Consider the following 24,153-nt stretch of genomic DNA (forward strand, 5'->3'; position numbering starts at 1 on the left):
CCATAATCTAGAAGCCCTGAAATTAGCAAAACAAAATGCTAAATTTTCTTTGATATATTCCCTTATTATGACCATTCCCGTACCTCTGATATTTATGATCATGATTAAGGAATGAGCAGAATGGACAAAAGAATAAATATTCAATAGTATAAAAATGTTAATAAAAATTCAGCTCTTTTTTTTCTTTTTCTTTTTTAAAGAACTGGAACAACCTGCCAGATATCTTTAAAAAAAAAAAAAAAAAGTTGCTTGCATACGAATTCATCATTTCAAAAAACAGTTAAAATACTTTTTCAAAGAGTGTGAAAACTTTTAAATACACAATATAAAATATTTCACCAAACTACATGTGCTAGAAAAATGCCACGCTAAAAGAGCAGTTTGTGAAAACTTTATGGCACAATGATCATATAAATTATGTATGGCACCGTTTATTATGAATACATGTGCATAGGCATAAAAGATAAAGGTCTGGTGGGGTTAAATCCCTCCACCCCATCATAAGTTACTGGGGCATGACAATGGGAACCGTGTATTCTTTTCTTCATTTTTATTTTTTTGGGGAGGGGGTGGGTTTTGTTTCAGGTTGGTCAAGCACTAGCTACTACACAATGCTGTGTTTGTTTTCTTCAACTTATTTTATGCTATAAATACTGAACATTAAAAGAAATGCAAATACCAGCCTCGGTGGCATCATGGTTAAGCATAATGCTGGTAGGTACAGGGTTCGCTGCTCAGTACCGCCTGCCACCCAGAGCGAGTTTTAACGACTCAGTGGGTAGGTGTAAGACCACTACATCCTCTTCTCTCTCACTAACCACTAACAACTAATCCACTGTCCTGGACAGACAGCCCAGACAGCCAAGGTGTGTGCCCATGACAGTGTGCTTGAACCCTAATTGGATACCAGCACGGAAATAAGTATAAATGAAATCAAATGCAAATTAGGGTTATGATTAGGATGCAATTGAAACAGGATTACAAATGCTTAGTTTTGTGAACTGATAAGAGGGTATTCCAACCTGTAATTATCTATCTCAATGTGTTAATTCCTTCTTTATTAAAAAAACTAAAATTTATCGGTAATATCGCAGGTGAAAATCCTATTTGTGTTTCTTGTATTCAGTATATACAGTGATTATGGAGATATTATGGCTGACCAAGCCCTCAGTAAAGGATTTACCCATATGCCTATACTAAAAGTTCATAGAGAAAATGTTAATTGGCATGTAACGCATATGACAAGTCATGCAGAAAACAATAATATTACACCTAATTGTTTTGTTTGAACATAAATCATAGACCTCGAGCAGGCTTTTTCTTTTCTGTTTTTCTACCCAGTAAACCTCCAACAGCTAAATTTTTATCCCAATACCCCCTTCTCCCATTCTTTTACCAGGGCTTCTCGAATTTTTATAAAATCCACTAGCCATGGGATCAGTGATTTTAAAAATTTACTAGCCACAATTAGACAATTTTACTATTAATAGTAGTAAAAATTGGATATGTCACCTAAAGAGAGAGATATAGTTTAAAACACTAACATTGGGGCAGGATATTCATATTTACAACATAAGACTAGCCATCAGGCATGGCAATAGTAGTTATTTACTAGCCCAACATTGAATATCACTAGCCATGGGAGTGGGGCTACCATAATTTAAAAGCGTTGCTTTTACAATTTAGTTCTTCATACCAGCATTTTCAACTGCTTCCTCAACCCTCTGAACTATTCCTCAAACACTGAAACATTTAAATTTTTTGTGTTTACTTCTCCCATTTCTGCATCATTCAAATACTTTTAGCTTCAAACATAATTTAGGTTATAAGGTATAAATAAAGATTTCAATGACTGGGAGACCTATACATACATGCAACTATATATCAGTTGTTTTTCGCATGTTGTTTATTGCGCGACATTATAGCGTGTTAAATCTTGTAAACCATAAACAAGAGTAATAAATAACATGGGAGGGGCAAGACGTACCCCAGTGGTACAGCACTCACTCGCTGTGCAGTCGGTCTGGGATCGATCCCTGTTGGTGGGCCCCATTGGGCTATTTTTCATTCCAGCCAGTGCACCACAACTGGTATATCAAAGGCTGTGGTATGTACTACCCTGTCTGTGGGATGGTGCATATAAAAGATCCCTTGCTGCTAATCGAAAAGAGTAGCCCATGAAGTGGTGACAGCGGGATTCCTCTCATTATCTGTGTGGTCCTTAACCATATGTTCGACCCCATATAACTGTAAATAAAATGTGTTGAGTGCATCATTAAATAAAACATGTCTTTCTGTTTTTCAAATAACATGGGAAAAACAACTGGCATATGGTTCTGTATTTATTATGTACCACTTTTGTAAAATTATGATTAACAAAAGTTTAATTAAATAACACCATTTACTTTGTCTGAAAAGTTAGCTGAATTTTGTGGAATTGAAACAACAGAGAACGTCCTGGCTAGGGACAAGAATACGAGATTTTGTATTACACATATGTGCAATAATTTTTTTTTTATTGCACAGTCAGAATGGTTTTTATTTCTATAGTAAGATTTAATGGGTATGTAAACACAAAAAAACACAGCCTGAGAATGCCGATTACTCAGCAATTTGTTTTTCAATTTGCCAAGCTTTAAATGCCAGAGTAAGAAATTATGAACATAATATAAAATGTGGTATCAACACATCTTTCAACAAGCTATGACAACTCTTTTATAACTTTATATTATAAAATGGAAAATCGATTTTGTGGTATTTTGGTTAAGGTAGATGACAACATCTATAATCTTTAATTAACATAATGTGCACAGAGAGAGAGAGACAGAGAGAGAGAGAGAACAAAACAGTTAAATGGTAGAAAAACATCTCAATGTGAAATGCACGTCTACATGAAACTGAGCAAAAGATGTACAGAATAATACAAATGTTTGTCAAGAGGCACGTTTTGCATAATTATACAATAGTATATAATAAAAATGCAAAAAAAAAAAAACCCACCTCAGATCTAGTTACAAAAACATTCACTTAATACATTAGAAAGTACATACAAGAATTCCACATAATTAAATGTTTCGCCTACCATAAACCTTTTCGGTGTACCGTGATGAACATCCATATCTCCATCTATAAAGTTTATTATTATTTGTTCTCATGTGCATTATGATGAACATCCATAGGTGCAACTACAAACTTCATTGATCTTTGATTTATTGGGTCAAATTTTCAAAGCCTGTTTTTCTTCAACGCATATGTTTAAGCATTGTAAATGCAGGCAAGACATAAACAGGCTTTGTAAATTCGGCCCATAGTTTGTGAGAAATTCATCTAAACACCAAACTTTAACGCAAAAGTTGACACCATTGTTACCATCAGAAAAATAATATATAATATATCTCGCTTTACTTTGTAAAGGCGAGACAAACATTACAAAACAACAAGCCGCAGACTTTCTACATCTCTACATCTCTAGTATAAATCTTTGAACACGTAGCACCAAGCGTTGTTCTATCACCTACCTACTAGTGACACTAGACACACATCCAAACACATTTATATTACACAATTACACAACTTTACAATTATTATTACTCCGTCTTAAATAAATACAACCTTTTAAAAAAGCATTATAATCGGTGCAAAAACCTGCTCCCTTCAGCTTATATATTATAGCTTTGATCTATGTGCATAACTATACTGCAGCATACGGATTCAGAGATCATATCCAGGCACCATGTACATCTCTTCAGTTATCTAGAACTCATACTAGAAAGAATTTAGTGTTAGCCAATTTTGATATATGTATAGCTTTTCCTTGAATCCGATAAAAAAAAACAAGGGCCAATTTAAACAGCATTGTATTAGCCAGCTACTGAATGTTGTATAAAAATTAGCAGTTGGCTAATTTTGCAATGGGCAAGGCGAGTTCTGGTTATCCCGAAAATCACAGGGCATAGATATTCACCATTTGGCATGAAAATTGTGATATTTTATTTGGAAAAGCCAAATATATTAAATACACAGGAGGGTATTTTAAAGGCATACTGTCACGGATTTAAGGACCTTATTTCTCTAAAAATGAATAAATAAAAATGACATTAATTGTTGGAAATGAAATCTAGCTATCGGATCACCTTAACTGAAACAGGATGGAGTGAACTCCATGTCATCCCTCTCGGCAATTTTAGTTTTTGAATTATGGACCATTGCCATAATTCAATTATTTTTACAAAATGTCATTAATAAATGGAGTATGGTGGTTATGAAGATGGTTGAATAAAGTACATTTAAGGACAAATCAAATTATTTTTGTTCAGGTAATACTTTGTTAGATCATTAAATAGGTCAGTGGTCTGTGATAATATGCCTTTAAACCATATAACCTAGTTTAGCAGCTATGTGGAAGGTCTCCAGATTATATGAAACCAATCATTTCTGGTAACATGTTGACAAAAATTACAGAACCGAAAGTGTTTCCATTATCATTTAACATAATCCACAATTACCATGACTGTGGGAAAACCAATTTGCGATGGGTTCCCATGATTACAGGTCATTGAACCGAAAAAGTGTTGAATCCCATAAGATGTTTAATTCTCAGCCTAGTGTGCTTGTTTTGATATAACAGTTTGATTTCAATAACCCAGGATATATTTATACCAAAATAAATTATGTTTACAAGTTTAATCTTATCAATGTGGATGTAAGTTATATGGCACATAATAATATACCGTATACGCAAATATTTTCGCGAATAAAATATACCGCGAAAATCGCGAACACGTTGATAGCACCGCGAATTTAATTACGCGCGAAATTAGTTCCGATCTGGTATAATATTATTTACCGTATAATATACAACACATCAAAATCAAGCAGTCAGAGGTCCGCAAGGTCATGTGATTCTGTAAACCAGCCTGGTCACTTGGATTTTTTCGAAGTGACACACAGTTGCGCATAAATCCGTTTTTACGTAACCTAAGTTTTGTTTGTTTTCTTTGTAACCTTGAATGGAAGTTTTTGGGTACCACCAATAATTAAAAGTTATTTCTTCTGATATTTGCGTTTTTCAATTCTCTGTATCATATGTGCGTGTTCCACCAATAACATGTCTTATCAGACATACATACAACATTGACGTCTCGCTGACAGCATGTGCTTGAAATCGTCATTGAAAAGAGTTTGGCAAATGAAATATGGGTAATTTTGATTTTATTATAGGGGGACACAATCGCAAAAATAATTCCTCGCAAAAATGTAAAATGAAAGCCCGATCGCGAATTATTTTAGCCGCGAAAATATTTGCGTATACGGTAGTTGAAAAACCCCAGAAATAAACATCATTCCTTACCCTCCAAACCCCAACCCTATCAAAGAAAATTTTCTTTTTAAAAATGTTATTAGCGACATTTCTAGTTAACTGAAAATTGATTAACAATTACTGTTTAAATGTTTAGAAATTATTAAGAGATATCTGAAATCTGCTTAGCAAATCGCCACGCGAAATTGAACAAAATGTTCCTGCATACCTTTCTGTTTCATAACCACAATTATTACCCATATGGTTAAAAAATATACTGGCTCATATCAGTATTACGTTCCACTAGAACGTCAAGTGGGACATAACATCTTGAAGTCATCGATTGACACACTACAACATTACCAGAAAGTCAGCCAAACAAGATCAATGATATAAATTAAAATTGATTATGGGTAATAAATAGGATATTAAACTAACTACCATTTCGTATCATGTTTAAGTCCCTCGCCTACTAATTTTCATTGTCAGTCGCTTAAGTTTGTGACAATTAAAAATTTAATATCCTATAAAAGAAACATATAACAGTGCAACAGCTTCATTCTGTTTTGGCTGCATTCAGCAAGCCTCGAGAAGATTTCTGTTCTTCACTAAATTACAGATTAAAAACCAATTCTCCTATTTTAATTTTGTATCTCCAGAGATCAGAGTAAAACAGTTTCTCCATTTAGTAGAGATAAAAATGAACCACAGCAAACAAAAAATCCAAAACTATTATTGGATTATCAAAGAACAGAGACAGGATAGTTTTGGGAGGTAATAAAATTTCAGAATTCAGGCACGTATGCAAGGTCAGTTTTGAAGTTCAAAACCCTCCCTGCTTATAAACACTTTTATTTCTTAATATATTTTCCTGGAGAGCACGACTTACACCCACTCCTAGAAACTTCAATCTTCAGTCTAGACCCTCCCCACTTGCATTATTTCCTACACACATCTGGAATTCCGGAAAAAAAATCCGACTATTTTTCCACCCTGATTTTAGAGATAATAACAAAACCTTGGAAGCGAGATGAAACGGACTACCATGAGTGTGTTATTTGTTAAGTAGAAGCAAGCAAATATTAAGGAGTGCAGTCGCTACAAACTGCAACCATACACTACAGCAACAGCAGTTTCTATCTTTACACCCTGTATAGTTTTTTTTTAAATCAACACAGATGCACAACAAACAAGCCACACCTTTCAAACAACACATTCCAATTTTACATCAATCAAACAGTTCACCACTATATTGATTTGGCATTTTTTGATTTTATCCAACTGGATATATGCTTCCACAACCAAATACCACAAATAACGTCTCAAGTCTGGTTTCCCCTGTTGATCAACATTGGCTGTGAAATCAGGCCTCGGGAAACACAAAATGAAAGTAATCTATTTAAAGGTTATCCACATGCAAAAAATCGGACCACCTACTTTCATATTTTGCACTGTAAATGATCTCCTAAATATTTAATGCACAAATGAAAAAATGGGTTACACAAGACTATACTTGCACAAATGAACCAAGAACTAAACGATTATATGCATAATTATTCCCCTCCCGAGGCCTGGAAATGCAGTCGAAATATTATAACAACAGAATGTGACCAGCAACATAAGAATGTCGATATGAGGGAAGTCCATCATGTCTGTTTGAGAGACTTGAGGTGTGTACACATGAATACTTTAAAAAGTCTTTGAGCTCCAATAAACCTCTCGTGCTCGGCAAAGCAAGTCGAAGTGATGTTGAGCGGGCGAGAGAAGATTACAAAAAAGGCCTGTCACAACCGTCGCAGTCTCTGGGTGTAGTCTCGGTAACTGTCGAAAAGGCAGCTTCGGATCATCTCGTACCAAAACACCTGGAGGGAGAAATATTGAATTACGTTAACTAGGTCAACAAGTAACAAAATACACAAAGTATTTGTTTAACAATGTCTCAGCACATTTTAAACTTCGGCTACTTTGCTCTCTAACTTTTGATTATTTCAACACTTGATTCAGAGAGAGAAAGGAAAGGAATGTTTGTTTAACGACACCACAGCACATTTTAAACTTCGGCTACTTTGTTAACTTATGGTTATTGCAACACTTGTTACAGAAAGACAAAGGAAATGAATGTTTAACGATACCTCAGCACATTATAAACTTTGGCTACTTAGCTTTCTAACTTTTGGTTATTTCGACACTCGATTCAAAAAGAAAGGAAAGGAATGTTTGTTTAATGACACCTCAGCACATTATAAACTTCGGCTACTCTGGTATCACCGCATATGGTTATTTAGACATTTGATCGACAGAAAAAGAAGAAACCAGGGGCCCTATTTTCGAAGCCATCTTAGCGCTACGAAATCGTAAAACCGTTGTAGGTTGTGACGTCACTACAGCACACGCCATAGTGACGTCATAGCTTACGATAATTTCACGATTTCGTAGGCTAAGATAGCTTCGAAAATATGGGCCTAGGTCACCACATAAGACTACACTGAATGATACAGCAACAACTCTACCTCCACACACTGTTTAATCAATCACTACTCAAGTCTTTGATGAAGATTATACACTAATGATACATTATCACACCTGGCAGGTGTGACGACAACTATCAGTTCTAATAATGTGTCAAACTTAATTGCATTTGAGTTTATAGTCTACTTCAGATTGTTTGTTTGGATGTAATATTTTATCAAATTGAAAACATTTTCACCTACAAAAGACAAGCAAGAAGTGTTTTATTTAACGACGCACTCAACACATTTTATTTACGGTTATATGGCGTCAGACATATGGTTAAGGACCATACATATTTTTTTTTAGAGGAAACCCGCTGTCGCCACATAGGCTACTCTTTTACGACAGGCAGCATGGGATCTTTTATTTGCGCTTCCCACAGGCAGGATAGCACTACAAAAGACAACTTTTAATGTTCATCATATTTGTTGTTTGTATGTATAGTATACGGATATCCAATAATTTCCGTGAATTATCAGTAGCAAGTCAAACATAGTTGGGTGTACCGGTCACTAGGAATTAGATGCCTAATACTTGGCCTAGCCTCTTATCACTTATCAGCAATCTTTTATAATTTATGTATTTGTTCACAACAAGTATATATATATATATATATATATATATATATATATATATTTTTTTTTTTTTTTTTTTTTTTTTTTTAAATAATTTTTAAGAGTTTACAATTTTTTTCTAAAACTTAAAAATATATGTACATTATATGAAAACATTTATATCAAAAAGCACATGGCAACATCCAAGCAATAATTAGGTTTTTGAAAATGGCAACCATTATTACCTGTAAAACCTCAGTGCCCCTTTTGGGCCTCCTTGGCTGCTATTATAAGGGGTACTAGACTTGCTAATGGTTTTGCTAATCGTAGAAATGGATGCTACAAAAACAAGAGATAAACAGAATTAGATAGAATAAATTTAGAATCGGTGAAAGTAAGAGTAAAAAATTAAGTCAAAGTTTCAAAACAAAATATTTTGGAGAAAAAAAAATCAGTTATCTGATACACATCCATGCTAAAAATTGGAAACTAACACCATCAAATATGTGGGTTCACTTTAAAAAAAAACTAAATTGTTACCAATACTATTTCCCCATAAAAATGAAACTCTATTTGAAAAAATCCATGTTATTACTTAAATTATGTTTTTTAAATATTTGTTAAAAAATCCACATTTTTTTTTAGTATACCAAACTTTGCCTAGAGCCATCCTAGAGCCCCGATATATAAACGATACCTTAAGCAATTCGGATGCGGAACAGCGCTTGTCAACGTCGACTTCGAGACATTTATCTAGGAAATCCTGGAAGACGGGAGACAACTTCTGTTTCTCCTTGATCTCGGGCTTGCCATTGGTCGCTATCAAATACAATGCCTGAACAAAAACAATGGATAAAACATTAATAAAACCATTCTATCAAATATAAGGCCTGAAAAATGACTGACAAAACAATAATAAAACTACTGGTCATCAGGGCTTCTAAAATTATTATAAAAAACATAGACAGGGGATCAGTGCTTTAACAAATTTACTAGCCACGATTAAAAATTTACTAGCCCGACATTACTTTAAATTAATACAATTTTACTAAATAATACTAATAATCAGATATGTTACCTAAAGAGGGAGATAGAGCTTAAAAACAATAACATGGGGGTTGTGGTGACAGCAGGACAGGGTTCATAGCCTTAAAGACCAAACAAATTTAAAGACTTTCAAAGACTTTTACCTGTCATTTTCAAAGATTTTTACACAGCGGTCAAAGACAATAGAATGCAATAAAAATACCAAATCAGTTCATTTACGTTGTTGTTCATGGTAAAGATTTTAGCTTTTTTACATGCATCATGACATATTAAACCTTGTAACTGGAAAATATCAAGTGCATGCAGCTGTAAAAGATATCATCATTGCTTTGGCTATGATTTGTGAGAATTTAAAGACTTTTAAAGACTTTTATTACAATTCAAAAACTTTCAAAGACCTAAAAATCATTTTTTCAAATGCAAAGACTTTCAAGGAACTTAAAGACCGCTACAAACCATGGAGGACATTCTTATTTACAAAATAGACTAAACTGCAACATTTGATAAAAAAGGTTCACTAGCCGTTGGGCATGGCAATAGTAGTTATTTACTAGCCCAACACTGAATATCACTAGCCATGATGGGAGTGGGGCTACCATAATGTAGAAGTCCTGGGTCATTATAAAATACATGACCTAAAACAAAGATTGACAAGAATTCCACAGAATTAAGTGTCTTGCCTACCATAAACGTTTTCAGTGCACTATGATGAACATCCATAAGCACAAATATAACCCAGGTTTTACTGATTAGGACGTATACTTTGTGAGAAACAGATCTAAGCGCAAAACTTAAAAAACCTGCTGTTAGCTAGAACAAGCATTTTGTTAGTACTTCTAAAGCAATACATGTCCCCTACCGGGATTCAATATCTAAAGGTCTTCTGAAAAAAAGTCTGGAATTTTTTGTTCTCCACATCTCCTAAGTTCAAGGGTCATAACTAACTCCATCAAAAATAGGTAAATCATCATTAAAGTCAAACATGATCTGTAACAGTACATGATGAAGTTATACACAAAATTTCAGCTCAATATCTCAGTCTTCTGAAAAAAAAACATCCAGAAAACATGTGAGACAGACTGACAGACAGACAGACAGACAGAGATGAAACCTATAGTCCCCTCCGGTTGGACCAGTAGGGGATTAATAACATATATAGGAAATCGCGTACCTTTAAGAGCTTTAGAGTTTACAAAAATGCTTGTCTAAACTATGTTAACCAATAAGCCAAGACGTGCATCACACTTACTCGTAAAGGATTTTCATTTAAATACGGAGGCTCGCCTTCAATCATTTCTATTGCCATAATGCCCAAACTCCATATGTCAACCTTTGGTCCGTACTGTTTCCTGAAACAAGAAGAAGAAACATTCAACAGACTCGTATCATATTCATTTTATTAGAAAATGTTAACACATTACTGACAGTGGCAACTCATTTGGTGTAAAGGAATCTTACATCTTACAAGAAAGAAAGAAAGAAAGAAAGAAAGCAGTGTTTTATTTACCGATTAACTCAATATATTTTATTTACAGAGGGGGGAACATAGCCCAGTGGTAAAGCGCTCGCTTTATGTGCAGTCGGTTTGGGATCGATCCCCATCAGTGGACCCATTGGCCTATTTCTTGTTCCAGCCAGTGCACCTTGATTGGTATATTAATGGCCGTGGTATGTGCTATCCTGTCTGTGGGATGGTGCATATTAAAGATCCCTTGCTACTAATGGAAAAATGAAGTGGGTTTCCCCTCTAAGACAATATGTCAAAATTACCAAATGTTTGAGATCCAGTAGCCGATGATTAATAAATCAAAACTCTTTTTATTTACGGTTCTATGTTGTCAGACATATGGTTTGGGACCACATAAATATTTAGAGAGGAAACCCATTGCCGTAACTCCATAGGCTACTCTTTTCAATTAATTAGCAGCAAGGGATCCTTAATTATGAAGCAACATGACCAGGTACTGACCTTGTGACAACTTCAGGAGCCATCCAGTAGGGTGTGCCAACCATAGTGGACCTCTTACTCTGTTCAGGAGACAACTGAGCACAGAAACCGAAATCAGCTGCAAAAAAAATCAACAAAATATTAAGAGGGAATACATGTATATAACTTGACTTCTCACAAAGTATATTTCCCTAGTAAACAAATAGGAAGGTGATACACATTTAAAAACAAGACTTCCACAAAATCAAATATCTCGGGTACCATAAACTTATTCAGTGTTGCTGATTGTTGCCATCAAGATTAAATTGAAAAATTTAAACAATTTTTTTTTTAATATGCATCTTGAACATGTATATATTAATTTAATGAACAGACAAAAAATGGATTACACAAAAGTAGATTTGTGCTGACATAACAAGTTTCTCAAATAGCTTTCTTGTGGGATTAAAAAAACAATGGTTCTACTTATTTCAGTATGACTTACTGAGCTTGACGCTTCCGTCCATACCAAGAAGAATGTTGTCACTCTTAATGTCGCGGTGAATCACCTGGTTTTCATGCAGGAACTCCAGAGCTTGCAGACACTAAACAATAAAAACACAGTGTTATAAAAAAAAACCCACACAGACGTCATTTGAAATGATCGGCAACAATATTTTACCAGGGAACATTATGTTCAGTATCGCATCAATCAATGGATGATAATTTGGTTTGATATACTAGTTAAGAAGCACCAGTTGAATGCAACACAATTTTTAATGGGATACTTTTCAACCGAGTTGCATTCCATGTTAAACACCAAAGTAACAGGTACTAACAATGCCCATGTTAATATGTACAAACAGACTTACCTCCCTTGAAACAGCTGCAATCTGACCTTCGTCCATGCATGTTTCCGTGACAACATCGGTAAGTGAACCACCTGCCAGAAACTCCATTACGACCTGAAAGTAAAAATTTTTAATCCAGTAATTAAACAATTACAATTTTTTCGGCATTTCCTAATGCTTGCATGTCTGCACATCACCCACATACACAGAAAAAATGAGCATCACACTAACCCAGTGTTCCTCCCCAACAAGATAGTTCACTACATTAGGGTTCCAATTCAGGTATTATTAATTTTCTCCTAACACAATAGCACCGCTTTAAGCTTTGCATAATTTTTGCACTTCACCCATGTACATGAAAAAACCCGGGCCTAATACAAAACCAGAAGGTTTACTACATTAGGGTTCCAATTAGGTATTATTAATTTTCTCTTAACCCTTCTTCTTCTTCTGCGATCCCGGCCATGTTAGATGGGTAGTCCGGTATTGTGGACGAAGTCCGCAGTCAGCCGTAGCAATGTCGCCGGTCCCCACAGCTTCTCCCTTAGGTCCACTGCATTGGGCCACGTTTGCTGTCGCAGAATGTCGAAGGTGGGACAGGATTGGAGAATGTGGGCTGGTGTTTGTAGACCAGTGCCACATGGGCACTCGTCCGTGTGAGGGATTTTCAGCCTGAAGAGATGTGAGAAGAGCTGACAATGTCCTGTTCTCAGCCTGAAGATGGTGACCTGAAGGGTGACCTCTTAACCCAATAGCACCTTTGTCAGCGTTGCAAAATTTCTGGATGTCTGCACTTCACTCGCGTACATGAAAAGCAGGCACCATACTAACCCAGAGCTTCTCTTCACAAAGTGAGTGTCTAGATAATTTGTTAAATTAGGATTCCGCTTAGGTTTAATTCATTTTCTCCTAACCAAATTGCACCTTTTCAACATTATGTAATTTCTGAATATCTGCACTTGACCCATGTACATGGAAAAATGGGCATCATACTAACCGAGAGCTCCTCCCCTACAAACTATCTGTCTGGTTCAGGCATATTTATTTTGTCCTAACCCAAAAGCACCTTCTTAGGCTTTGCGTAATTTCTGCAAGTCTGCATTTCAGCCACGTACATGAAAAAACAAGCCTAATAAATGGGGTCTAGTACAAACCCAGAGATCCTCTCTGACAAGGTAGCTGTCGAGATAGTTGACAATGTTGGGGTTCTTGTTCAGGAATTATTTATTTTGTCCTAACCTCTTAGGACCTTCTTAGGCTTTGTATAATTTCTGCATGTCTGTATTTCACCCACGTATTTGGAAAAACGGGCATAATACTAACCCAGAGCTCCTCTCCGACCAGGTAGCTGTCGAGATAGTTGACAATGTTGGGGTTCTGGTGTTCCCTCATGACGAGGATCTCGTTGATTATCAGCTCCTTCTTGGGCTGCTGAGACAGATTCATCGTTTTGATGGCCACCTCGCGACCAGTCGAAACCTCGATAGCGATGTACACGGTGCCAGAAGCCCTACAAAAAAGAAAGGATAGGAATATTTAACGAAACATCAGCCTGTGTGTTTATGATCTTAAAAAGTACACGGCTGTTAGAGAAAAGTGACTATGTCTACTGAATTCAGTGAGGTGTATAAATAATTCCAAGCATAAAAAGAAAGTGGTGGTGGCTCACTTGATCTTTGGCTAATAATACTACTTGACAAAAATATTATATTCCAGGTCAGACTTATTTTGAGTCTATTTTATCAACTAGAGGGGTTTTTTTTGTTGGTTTTTTTTGAGGATCACCAAGCAAAGTAATTTGTACTTACCCTTGGCCTATTTTTTCCATTTTGGTGTATTTTCTATTAGGGTCACCAAGAGAGACAATTGTTCTTAATTTCTCCATTATTTCCTCGTCTGTCATCTTCTTCTTCTTTGGTTTTTCAGCTTTATTATCTGTGACAGCATCATTCTGCTTAGCGTTGTCCACTGGGCATGTGTACTGCAACAAATAACGTCTTAGTAAGTACGATGTAAACTACATTGTACACCCTTCGTGAAACACTTCGCACTAGGTAAAACCAAAGACGCACCCGTGAAGATATTAATGTTTAGCTTCAATTTAAACTCTATGCTTACAATCATAATTAAAAACTGACAAAGACCACACTTTCTTAATCCATATTTTTTTCTAAATAAAACACAATGATTATAATAAAGAAAACAATATTTAGACTGACATAATACAACATCAAAATCATAGAAATCATGTCTTAAATTATGACTGGTATCCTGTGCTCTGATCATGAAATTGAATGCATTGATTCACATTGTGTCAAATGATTATAATAAAATGTGGTCTATTTTATTGCTGACATCCACATAAAAGACTACAACCCAAGTTTAATTCATAATTGTCGTAACAGACTGTGAAAAATGGAACTGAATACAATAATTTAACATAGAAGAAAATACAACATGTTCACGCTATTGCCACTGCAAAAACATTTAACCTCAACACCTTGCCATTTGCGAGGCGAGACAAAAATCGAATATTTTAATGACATTTCCATATTAGGTGTCATATGCTTATTTCGACTACTTGACAAGAGAAAGACAGGAAGCCCACACCAATTAATAAATAAGGAAATGAGAAATAGCCCAATGGGTCACCGATCGGATCGATCCTGGGCCGACCATGCATCAAGCGAACGCTTTACCATTCTTGCCCCTAAATTTCACTACAACGCCAATATATATAGAATACTAAATAAGCTTGCCTGTCATACCATTTTTATGAAATGAGTGAACAGTTTTGGTATCCGATGAGCGAAAGCAAGTCGGATACCAACACTGTTCACCAACTTCATAAAAATGGTATGACAGGCAAGCTAGTTTAGTATTTTATTTATTACAAACCAACTGCAAACAAGCCACAACGCAAAAGTAAGCAGATGTCGAGACCTACTCCACGTTATTTTTCTACGAATTGGGTCAGCAAGTGATCTGCATCACACCGATATTACACTAGTTAGATATTGAGTGATTGTTAGAACATGAGCAATATCTTACACTGGTGTGTAATAAACACATTTATCCTATAACTTACCCATGATATCCATGTCATAAACCCTCGTGATAATTTTGTGTATTAACCTGGTTAATAATGGTATGTAAATTTGCAAGGTCTCTAGGTACTGTGTTGCTGTGGATAGGTCATTTGTTTCCAAACCAACAAGACCAGTATACCTGAGCATGTTTTCAAAGATTTAGTTAAAATGTTACATCAAATTAATTTGTGCTAATCGTGATGACATCATGTTACCGATGGCAGCGACTTTAGTACTGTGATTTACTAAATACTGAATTAAAATATTATTTTACAATTGTTATAGGATAAATAGAATTCACTACTGTTTTTTAATATGTAAAATATCAACCTCGTCTAGTTAATCGGTACTTGTCTTGGTAGAGCCTCGACAAATCCCGATTAACATAGACTTTGTTGATATTTTCCATATTCTAAAACACTTGTGACGAATCCTCTATATATTACGTACTATAGACTTAGTTTTATCTGGTCGAGCAGCGATCGGTGGAGGGGCCGATTCATCGTCGTCTTCTTCACTGGGTGTCGGGGTCGAGGAGCTGTCCGGTTTAGCCTGAGAACACAACAGAAAGAAAGAAAGAAATGTTTTATTTAACGACGCACTCAACACATTTTATTTACGGTTATATGACGCCAGACATATGGTTAAGGACCACACAGATATTGAGAGAAAACCCGCTATCGCCACTTCATGGGCTACTCTTTCCGATTAGCCGCAAGGGATCTTTTATATGCACCAACCTATAGACAAGATAGCACATATCACAACCTTTGATGTACCAGTCGAGGTGCACTGGCTGGAACGAGAAATAGCCCAATGGGCCCACTGACAGAGATCGATCCCAGACCGACCGCGCATCATGTGAACGCTGTAGCACTGGGCTGTCCCGCCACGAGAACACAACAGAAAACATTAATATCAGCAGCAGTTGTACGAGGAAGTCTGACACCTATAGCAGTTCAAAATTCTCATCCAAACCATTACAGTTAAAAGTTAAAGTTTGTTTTTGTTTGACACCACTAGAGCACATTGATTTATTAATCATCGGCTAATGGATGTCAAACATTTGGTAATTTTGACGTCTTGTCTTAGAAAGAAAACCTGCTACATTTTTCCATTAGTAGCAAGGGATCTTTTATATGCATCATCCCACAGACTGGATAGCACATACCACGGCCTTTCATATACCAGTCGTGGTGCTCTGGCTGGAATGAGATTTAGCCAAATGGGCCCACCAACAGGAATCGATCCCAAACCGATCGTGTATCAAATGAGTGCTTTACCACTTGGATACATACCGCCCTTTCCCCATGTTTTTAAACCAACATGAAAAAGCGTTTTATCACTCAAATAGATCTCAATTAAGACTCACCACTGTCGGAATCAATCCTTCTGAAACTTTATCTGACAAGTTGGATTTCACCGAATTACTACCTGAAAGACAAAAATTAACAATGTATTATCAAGCAAAAAAAAAAAAAACACATAAAAAATTTAAAGAAAACAAAACTGGCCAAATTTACAAATTTTCTCAAGCACAAGTGTTTAAGCATTGCAAATATATGTAGTTACAAACATGTGTGACAAAAACAGGCATTGTATGTTCAGCCCAAAACATATTTGCTTCAAAAACACTGTGTATATACAAGTAGGGCTACTAACTGTAAATGATCTTTGAATCTTAATTGGATTAAGGATTTTTTTTTTAAATTGAAATATCTATGAAATTATGGAAATGTTTTATTTAACGACGCACTCAACACATTTTATTTACGGTTATATGGCGTCGGACATACATGTATGGTTAAGGACCAAACAGATATTGAGGGAGGAAACCCACTGTCGCCATTTCATGGGCTACTCTTTTCGATTAGCAGTAAGGGATCTTTTATATGCACCATCCCATAGACAGCACAGCACATGCAACGGACTTTGATATACCAGTCGTGGTGCAGTGACTGGAGCGACAAATAGCCCAAAGGGCCCACTGGTGGGGATCGATCCTAGACCGACCACGCATCGAGCGAAATATCTATGAAGTAACATTTTTGAACTCACTGGAAGGTTTCATCATGAACTTCGATTCATTGGTCTCCTTCGACGACTTGTCATAGTAGTTAAGTACATCGAGCACAGCTTGCGGGTTTTTCTTCTGCTCCCACTTGGAAATGTTCGAACTCTGCAACAGGCGAGCCCACGACTCCGGCATACCCTGAAACACAGACAGATCAGAATGTAATCAATGGCATATAAGGAGTATTTTATAATGCGTACGAAAGCAGGGGGGGGGTGGTGTAAGGTTATAGGTTTGCTTAACGAAGTTCAGTGGATGAAGTTGCACTATTTGTAGTGACCCTCCACTAGTTTTCAACGTATGCCCCTTACAGGGATGTGAGAGGGGCTGGAACAAAAAAGCTTACTGCGGCCGTGGACCAAGGAAAATTGTTGTTTGCAACCCCTGTAACTGTCAAAAATTGCATTCAATGCTAACAAATCTAAACTGGTTATAACTAATAATATAAGACATACATTATAAACTTGAAACCGTGAAAACATGCAAATGAACCTTGTGTGGTCAACAGTATTGAACATCATGTTTTGTTTTTTCAGACGAAATGGAAAAGCGCATTTACGCGTAACTCTCACATCCCTGCCCTTACCAGTTAGGCAAAAAAAGCACTTTCAGTGTGGTTTCTCACCAATTTGGTTTGGGAGTGGGGGAGGGGTGGACGGTCTGAGCAAGTCTAGATCTTTTGTAGCACAATAACCCTATTTTAATGCAACTGAAGCTACACATTTAATTGGTTTTGAGGTCCGCATCTTTGGACATAATTTGGGTAGGACTATTTTGAGTGCCGCAATTATTGCCTTGACTGGTGAAATCTCTAGCCCTGAACAGCCTAACACATTTTACACTGCCTAATAACTGGGTTCGCCACCTTTAAAAACCAATGGTTACACTCACTGTGAATTCACCCGTGTGTGGGTCAAAGCCAACATGGACTGTATGTTCGAAGTTCGACGGAGCCGAAATAACCGGCTTCTCATTTTCCTTTATTTTCGCAGTCTTGCCGCCTGTAAAGAATAAAAACATTTATACAAGATGTCACAAAAGTCTCGACTTTAGGTACGTTAGCACTAAATCAGAGATATACATGTTACAGTTCAAGATGTACTATCAAATGTTTACACAGTAATTTACCAACTGCAGCTCTGATTGGAAGTACTATGTGATAGAAAGCTTTCAATAACATGCAGATCTATGGATATTGGAAACCCATGCCCCCCCCCCCCCCAAAAGCATGCATATAAATTTTGCATAATTCACTCCAAAAAAAAAGGAAAGAAATTTATATTGTTACATGTACTTTACTTGTTTTGCAAATACGCACTGACATGGAAAAAAGTAAAAGTTTGTTTTGTTTAACAACACTACTAGAGCACATTGATTTATTAATCATCAGCTATTGGATGTCAAACATTTGGTATTTTTTACATATTGTCCTTTAGAGTGGAAACCTGTTACATTTTTCCATTAGCAGCAAGGGATCTTTTATATGCACCATCCCACAGACAGGATATCACATACCACATCCTTTGATATACCCGTCGTAGTCCACTAGCTGGAATGAGAAATAGCCTAATGGGCCCACTAATGTGGATCTATCCAGAACTGTGAACTGTGCATCAAGCGAGCGCTTTATTCCACTGGGTTACGTCCTACTCCTCATTGGAAAAACCCATGTTGCAGTATTGATACAGTTTTCAGTCAACTGTTTCCATAACCATTCAAATTGTTATAAGTAGCAGGTTTACTATTAATAGATTCGACATCAATGTGTTGCAGACAGAATACAGTAATAAGAGTGGAAACATAGGAATTGTTTGATTTTGCAATGGAAAATTGACAACATTACACGTAACTCAATGCACATTATTCTCATGAACACATTCAAAGGTTAGGTAACTCCTATCTTAATCAGTTTTTAAAAATGAAAATACTGTAAATAATGAAAACCAACCTTCTGATTTATTTTTGAAATTAAAACTGAAATAGAAATAATACACAAATATGTGTATGTATACACAGATGACCATACTGGCCTGCTAGTGTTACGGCAAAAGGTGACATTAGCATATAAAATGATTTAATGTATTTAAATCAAGTCTTTTAAAATAACAAAAACAAAACAAATATAGCAAGATACCACTACTAGTACCAAGCTTCAGTAAATAACCACCTTTGGGTGTCCTGGTCTTCTTACGATCTTCTTTGGCATCTGGTTCCCGTGGCAACGGCTTGTATTCCTGAGAGTGAGAGGACTCCCTAAACAAAATAACATTACATTTACTACATGAATGGTTATGCGGTCCTATGCTCAAATGATGCAAGCACTCCATAGCAGGACCTGTGATTATAAAACCTTTAAGAGTCCAGACTCAATCTCTAATGACGTCACACACATACAATTTGTATGGCGTTGTCATGGCATTAGTGTCTCAGACTCTCATCGAGTCTCGAGTCTGGACTCTAATAAAAGTTTTATAAGCACCAGGCCTGGACTTGTTCTGGATAATCAGAACATTTTGACAAATTATTTCAAAAATGCTACAGGTATTTTCCAACAATAGATCAATTATTCTACAAATTTTCTTCAGCGAAATGCAATTAAAATTTTCCAACTGTTCTTAAAATTCAAAATTAGCAAAGTTGCTGCATGTCAAAGCTGGCCCTGTCAGAGGCAGATCCAAGGGGAGGACCCCCTAAAAATATTCAGGTGCCCCCCCCCTTTCTTTTCCCTCTATTTTCCGCTCACTGGTATGCCTTTTTGACTAGCTTGTCCATGTGCCCTTTTCATCCCCCATTAGTACCCCACCCCAACAAAATAGGTTCTGGATTAGCCCCTGATTAATAACACTAGCTAGACAATAATAACACTGGTGCTTAACATTAAAGAAATGTGAAATTATAAATAACACAATGATTTTGGAAGCGAAATATGTGAAATTTATAATTTTATATGCACTTTTTTGTGGTGAAAGTTTGTTTAAATTAGCAATTTTTAATCACTAATTGTGAACAATGACTTTAAAAAGTTCTTCCTTGTGTTTATCACCCAAAAGATGATTTCATTTGTTTTTGCTGGAGTGTTGTTAAACAGTCATTCATTTATTCTTTCTTGTGTGAGTCCTGAAAGACCTACCTGGCACTCTCAAGTCGCACTGGGGGTGCAGGGGGCTTGTCGACATCCTCCGACATGGTCTCAGACTCGGGTTTGATTCTCACAACACTGGTCAACAGTCTAAAATGATAAATTAAAACATTATAGTTTGTTTTGTTTAACAACACCACTAGAGCTCATTGTTGAATTAATCATCGGCTATTGGATGTCAAATATTTGGTTATTCTGACATACAGTCATCAGAGGAAACCTGCTATAAGTTTTCCATTACAAGCAAGGGATCTTTTATTATGCACTTTACCACAGACAGGAAAGCACAATGTATACCATGGCCTTTGACCAGTTGTCATGCATTAGTTGAAACAAGAAAAAACCCAATCAGTTGAATGGATACACCGAGGTGGTTCGATCTTGTGACACAAGCACCTCAGGCGAACACTCAACCGACTGAGCTAAATCCTGCCCCATAACCACTATAGTGACAGTCACATAAAAAAAAGGAAAACAAAAATCATACATCAGGACAAGCCAGTGGTGTTCCGATGATTATGATAGAAAATATTGATCTGTTTGGCTCTACCGACGTGATGATTAATTATAAAAATCCACAATTGATTATCATTATGTGGAGATATGTTAACCGCAGAGAACCTTTTGTTTTCAAAATCTGGATTAGTGATATTTCTAGTCAACTGAAAACTGATTAGCACCTACTGTGTAATGTTTTCAAAATGTGTAGCAATCTGAAACTTGTGTAGTGAATCGCAGCGTGACACAGGGCTAGCTCTGGCACTCGCCAAATTCGCAAATTTTATTTTAATTTAGCAAAATAAATTCATGTAATAATTGATTTTTATAAAAAAAAATAACTGTCGATTTCTGCAATTTTTTAAGTTTAATAGACAATTTGGCGAAATATTTTACTCACCCAGAGCTAACCCTGTGATACTGAAAAATGTTACCTGTTCCTCCAGTTTAGACGATGAAACTGATGTAAAATCTATGTTGGGGCTTGTGTTTGTTTTCATGTGTAATTAAGCCAAACAAAATAAATTTCAGGTCTCTGGTCAGCATGTGTGTCAATTTTGACCCTTGTGCGTCAACATATTTGGGGTTTTTTAATTTCCCACAGCATGACGCCAATTTTTGCCTGGCTTTTCTTATTATGATGTAAAACTGCATTTGGAACCAATATGTCATCGCGCATAAACTGGGATGTGCTTGGAACATTAGCTGTGTTTAATTTCTCGCTAACACAGGTCCTGTTGTTCTGAATAAGTAGCATGGCTTGTTTTAAAAGCATTTTCTACCACAATCGAAGTCACAAAAATTGCCATGTCTAAAAACAAAACACCTAAATAACCCTTCTTTTGTCCCCACAACAAAATAAAACACACTCTTGCTTTTTAAAACACTATCATACCAATTACTATGTGTTTTCACATGCCTAAAACTGTACCTCCATAACCTGTATGTATATACATGTACCGTACATAATTCCATTCATAAAATAAAATAAAAAATACCTGATGGAAATTAATTAACCTTTTAAAGTTTGCTTAGTCTCCAAAACAATAATGTTATATTCAAATCTGTCCAGAAGACGAGTATAAAATATACAGCAAATGTTTTGTGATTAATAACCATTTACGTTTTGTTTTTTCTCTTTTTTTTCCCTTTTCTTTTTGTTTTCTATTTTACCTAAGTCCAAATAATGTATTGTAACAGAAAAAGCAACCTCTCCAACGGGGATTCGAACCACGGACTCTCGGTATGAGAATCTAGCGCTCTACCAACTGAGCTAATAGGGAAAAGTAACATGATTTTAATCTTAGATTAACCCGTATAACAGGTTTTCGTTTTATTCCATTTGCGATAAAGTAATCAGTAATTCACAAAAATCAAAGGCAAGCTCATTTTCACATTTGTGGTAAACAGGCAATTACTTCGTTTTAAACTAAAACGACAAAACAATAAACTTTGTTTTCCTTTTTTAAATACGAATGGTATCGAATATAATTTGTCAATCAAATAAATTATTTATGTCAGCCGCGATGTTCCGAGTGGGGAATTCGGAACTCGATCGCAACTCAAAGGTATTTCGAATATTCACGAGCTAAGACCATTATGTTATCAAGACCATGTTTATTTAACTCTCAAACCACGATATTTGTATAACACTATTATTAACAGTTTGCTATGAGACACCGCTGATTTCGTTGGGTATTTGTTTTAAAGTACAACAAATTGTTAAAAATTATGATACTGTTTTGTAAAAAAAATATTTTACTTGTCCGCCGGATAACCACTAAGGTAAATTATGCTTGTACGAGTAAATTTTCACTTGTTGGGACAAACAGACAAGTGCTATTTTGAATGCTGAAGGTCTCCCTGTTTGCAGATCTTGAGAGCACGTCACCAGCCCAGCGAGCCCTGCTGTGCGTCTCCAGTAGAACAGAAGATACACTAAATGTTTTACATGAAACCATGGAAAAGATCATTATTCAAGACTCTGGTTTCCCAGGATTGTGGGATATATGTTGACTGTGTCATTCCGAAGAAACAATGTAATTTGTATGCTAGCCAAGCTTGAGAGTCCTATATGATTTTTGCGAGCCTTGGGCTACCGGACTCTCCTCAAAATCGCACACTGAATAGTATATTTTTGTTATTTTCAAAACACTTTTACTATTCTTCTTACACTAAACCAAACTGAAATTATTTACAATTTTTTTTTTTTTATAGAATGATGGGTGACAGACTATAGATGTCAAAAAATTGACAAGATTTGGCAATTTTGAGTCTTACAGAGCAAACCTGCTACATTTTTCCTTTAGTAACAAGGGATCTTTTATATGCACCATCCCACAAACAAGCCAGCACATACCTACCACACCCACAGAAATGCTACCAGTGGCAGTCGTGGTGCACTGGCTGGAAGTTGGAACGAGAAATAGCCCAATGGGCCCACCAACGTATTGACAAACTAGACACATGGCAAATCTAGTATAAATTGCCTTTTTTTTTACCTTGGCTGTTCGTTTTCCTGCACTCCTTACTCCGTACACGGAATGGTTTATCGTGCTGTCTTATCATTTTGTCTGCATGACATCACAAATCAATGAGATGATTCATTGACAGGCCTTTGTTTTTGTCCGTAACTGTGATAAACTACTTACTTTCATGTTAATGAGAGAAAAAATTAGAACTGGCATTTAAAATAATTAACATTTCTTACCTATGCCAAACCAATATGGCAAAATTATTCTTCACAACTTCATAATTCTGCAAAATACTTGTACCGGTAATGATATCATTCGCAAAACGTAAGATGGCTGCACATCTCGTGATTTCTCGGGTTGCGCGAGAATTATCTAAAAAAGGGTCTCAGAACACAGTTATTAATCTGCTATGCTAGAAAGAAAAAAGAAAGAAATGTTTTATTTAACGACACACTCAATACATTTTATTTACGGTTATATTACATCAGATATATGGTTATGGACAACACAGATAGAGAGAGGAAACCCCATGTCGCCTCTTCTTTTCGATTAGCAGCAAGGGTTCTTTTGTATGCACCATCCAACAGACAGGGTCTGCTATGCTAGAAGTTCATATTATGATTAAAGTTTGTTTTGTTTCAACGACACCACTAGAGCACATTGATTAATCAATCATCGGCTATTGGATAT

The 24,153-nt window shown here is 36.1% G+C and overlaps 1 protein-coding gene across 1 annotated transcript; it reads right to left on the minus strand.

Moving 5' to 3' along the window:
- Positions 1–2,178: 2,178 nt before the first annotated feature.
- On the minus strand, positions 2,179–23,804 carry LOC121371584 (serine/threonine-protein kinase PAK 3-like). Its single transcript, XM_041497592.1, has 16 exons — positions 23,700–23,804; positions 20,483–20,581; positions 19,520–19,605; positions 18,244–18,353; positions 17,337–17,490; positions 16,651–16,712; positions 15,729–15,830; positions 13,998–14,170; positions 13,513–13,699; positions 12,211–12,303; positions 11,844–11,943; positions 11,381–11,477; positions 10,661–10,760; positions 9,062–9,199; positions 8,610–8,703; positions 2,179–7,161 (listed from the first exon to the last, which is right to left on the minus strand). The coding sequence occupies exons 2-15, from the start codon at positions 20,536–20,538 to the stop codon at positions 8,620–8,622; spliced, it is 1,542 nt and encodes a 513-aa protein (XP_041353526.1). The 5' UTR covers positions 20,539–20,581; positions 23,700–23,804; the 3' UTR covers positions 2,179–7,161; positions 8,610–8,619.
- Between the last annotated feature and the right edge of the window lie 349 nt (positions 23,805–24,153).

The sequence above is a fragment of the Gigantopelta aegis genome, chromosome 1 (genome assembly GCF_016097555.1).
Source record: "Gigantopelta aegis isolate Gae_Host chromosome 1, Gae_host_genome, whole genome shotgun sequence".
NCBI lineage: Eukaryota > Metazoa > Mollusca > Gastropoda > Neomphalida > Peltospiridae > Gigantopelta > Gigantopelta aegis.

Bases quoted from the DNA above. Each gene is read 5' to 3' on its own strand.
- LOC121371584 (XM_041497592.1), bottom strand. From the start codon at position 20,538: ATGTCGGAGGATGTCGACAAGCCCCCTGCACCCCCAGTGCGACTTGAG. The intron at 17,491-18,243 runs GTGAGTGTAACC...TCTGTGTTTCAG, and splicing joins CACACACGGGTGAATTCACA to GGTATGCCGGAGTCGTGGGC. The intron at 9,200-10,660 runs GTAAGTGTGATG...GTTTTTGTTCAG, and splicing joins TAAATGAAAATCCTTTACGA to GCATTGTATTTGATAGCGAC.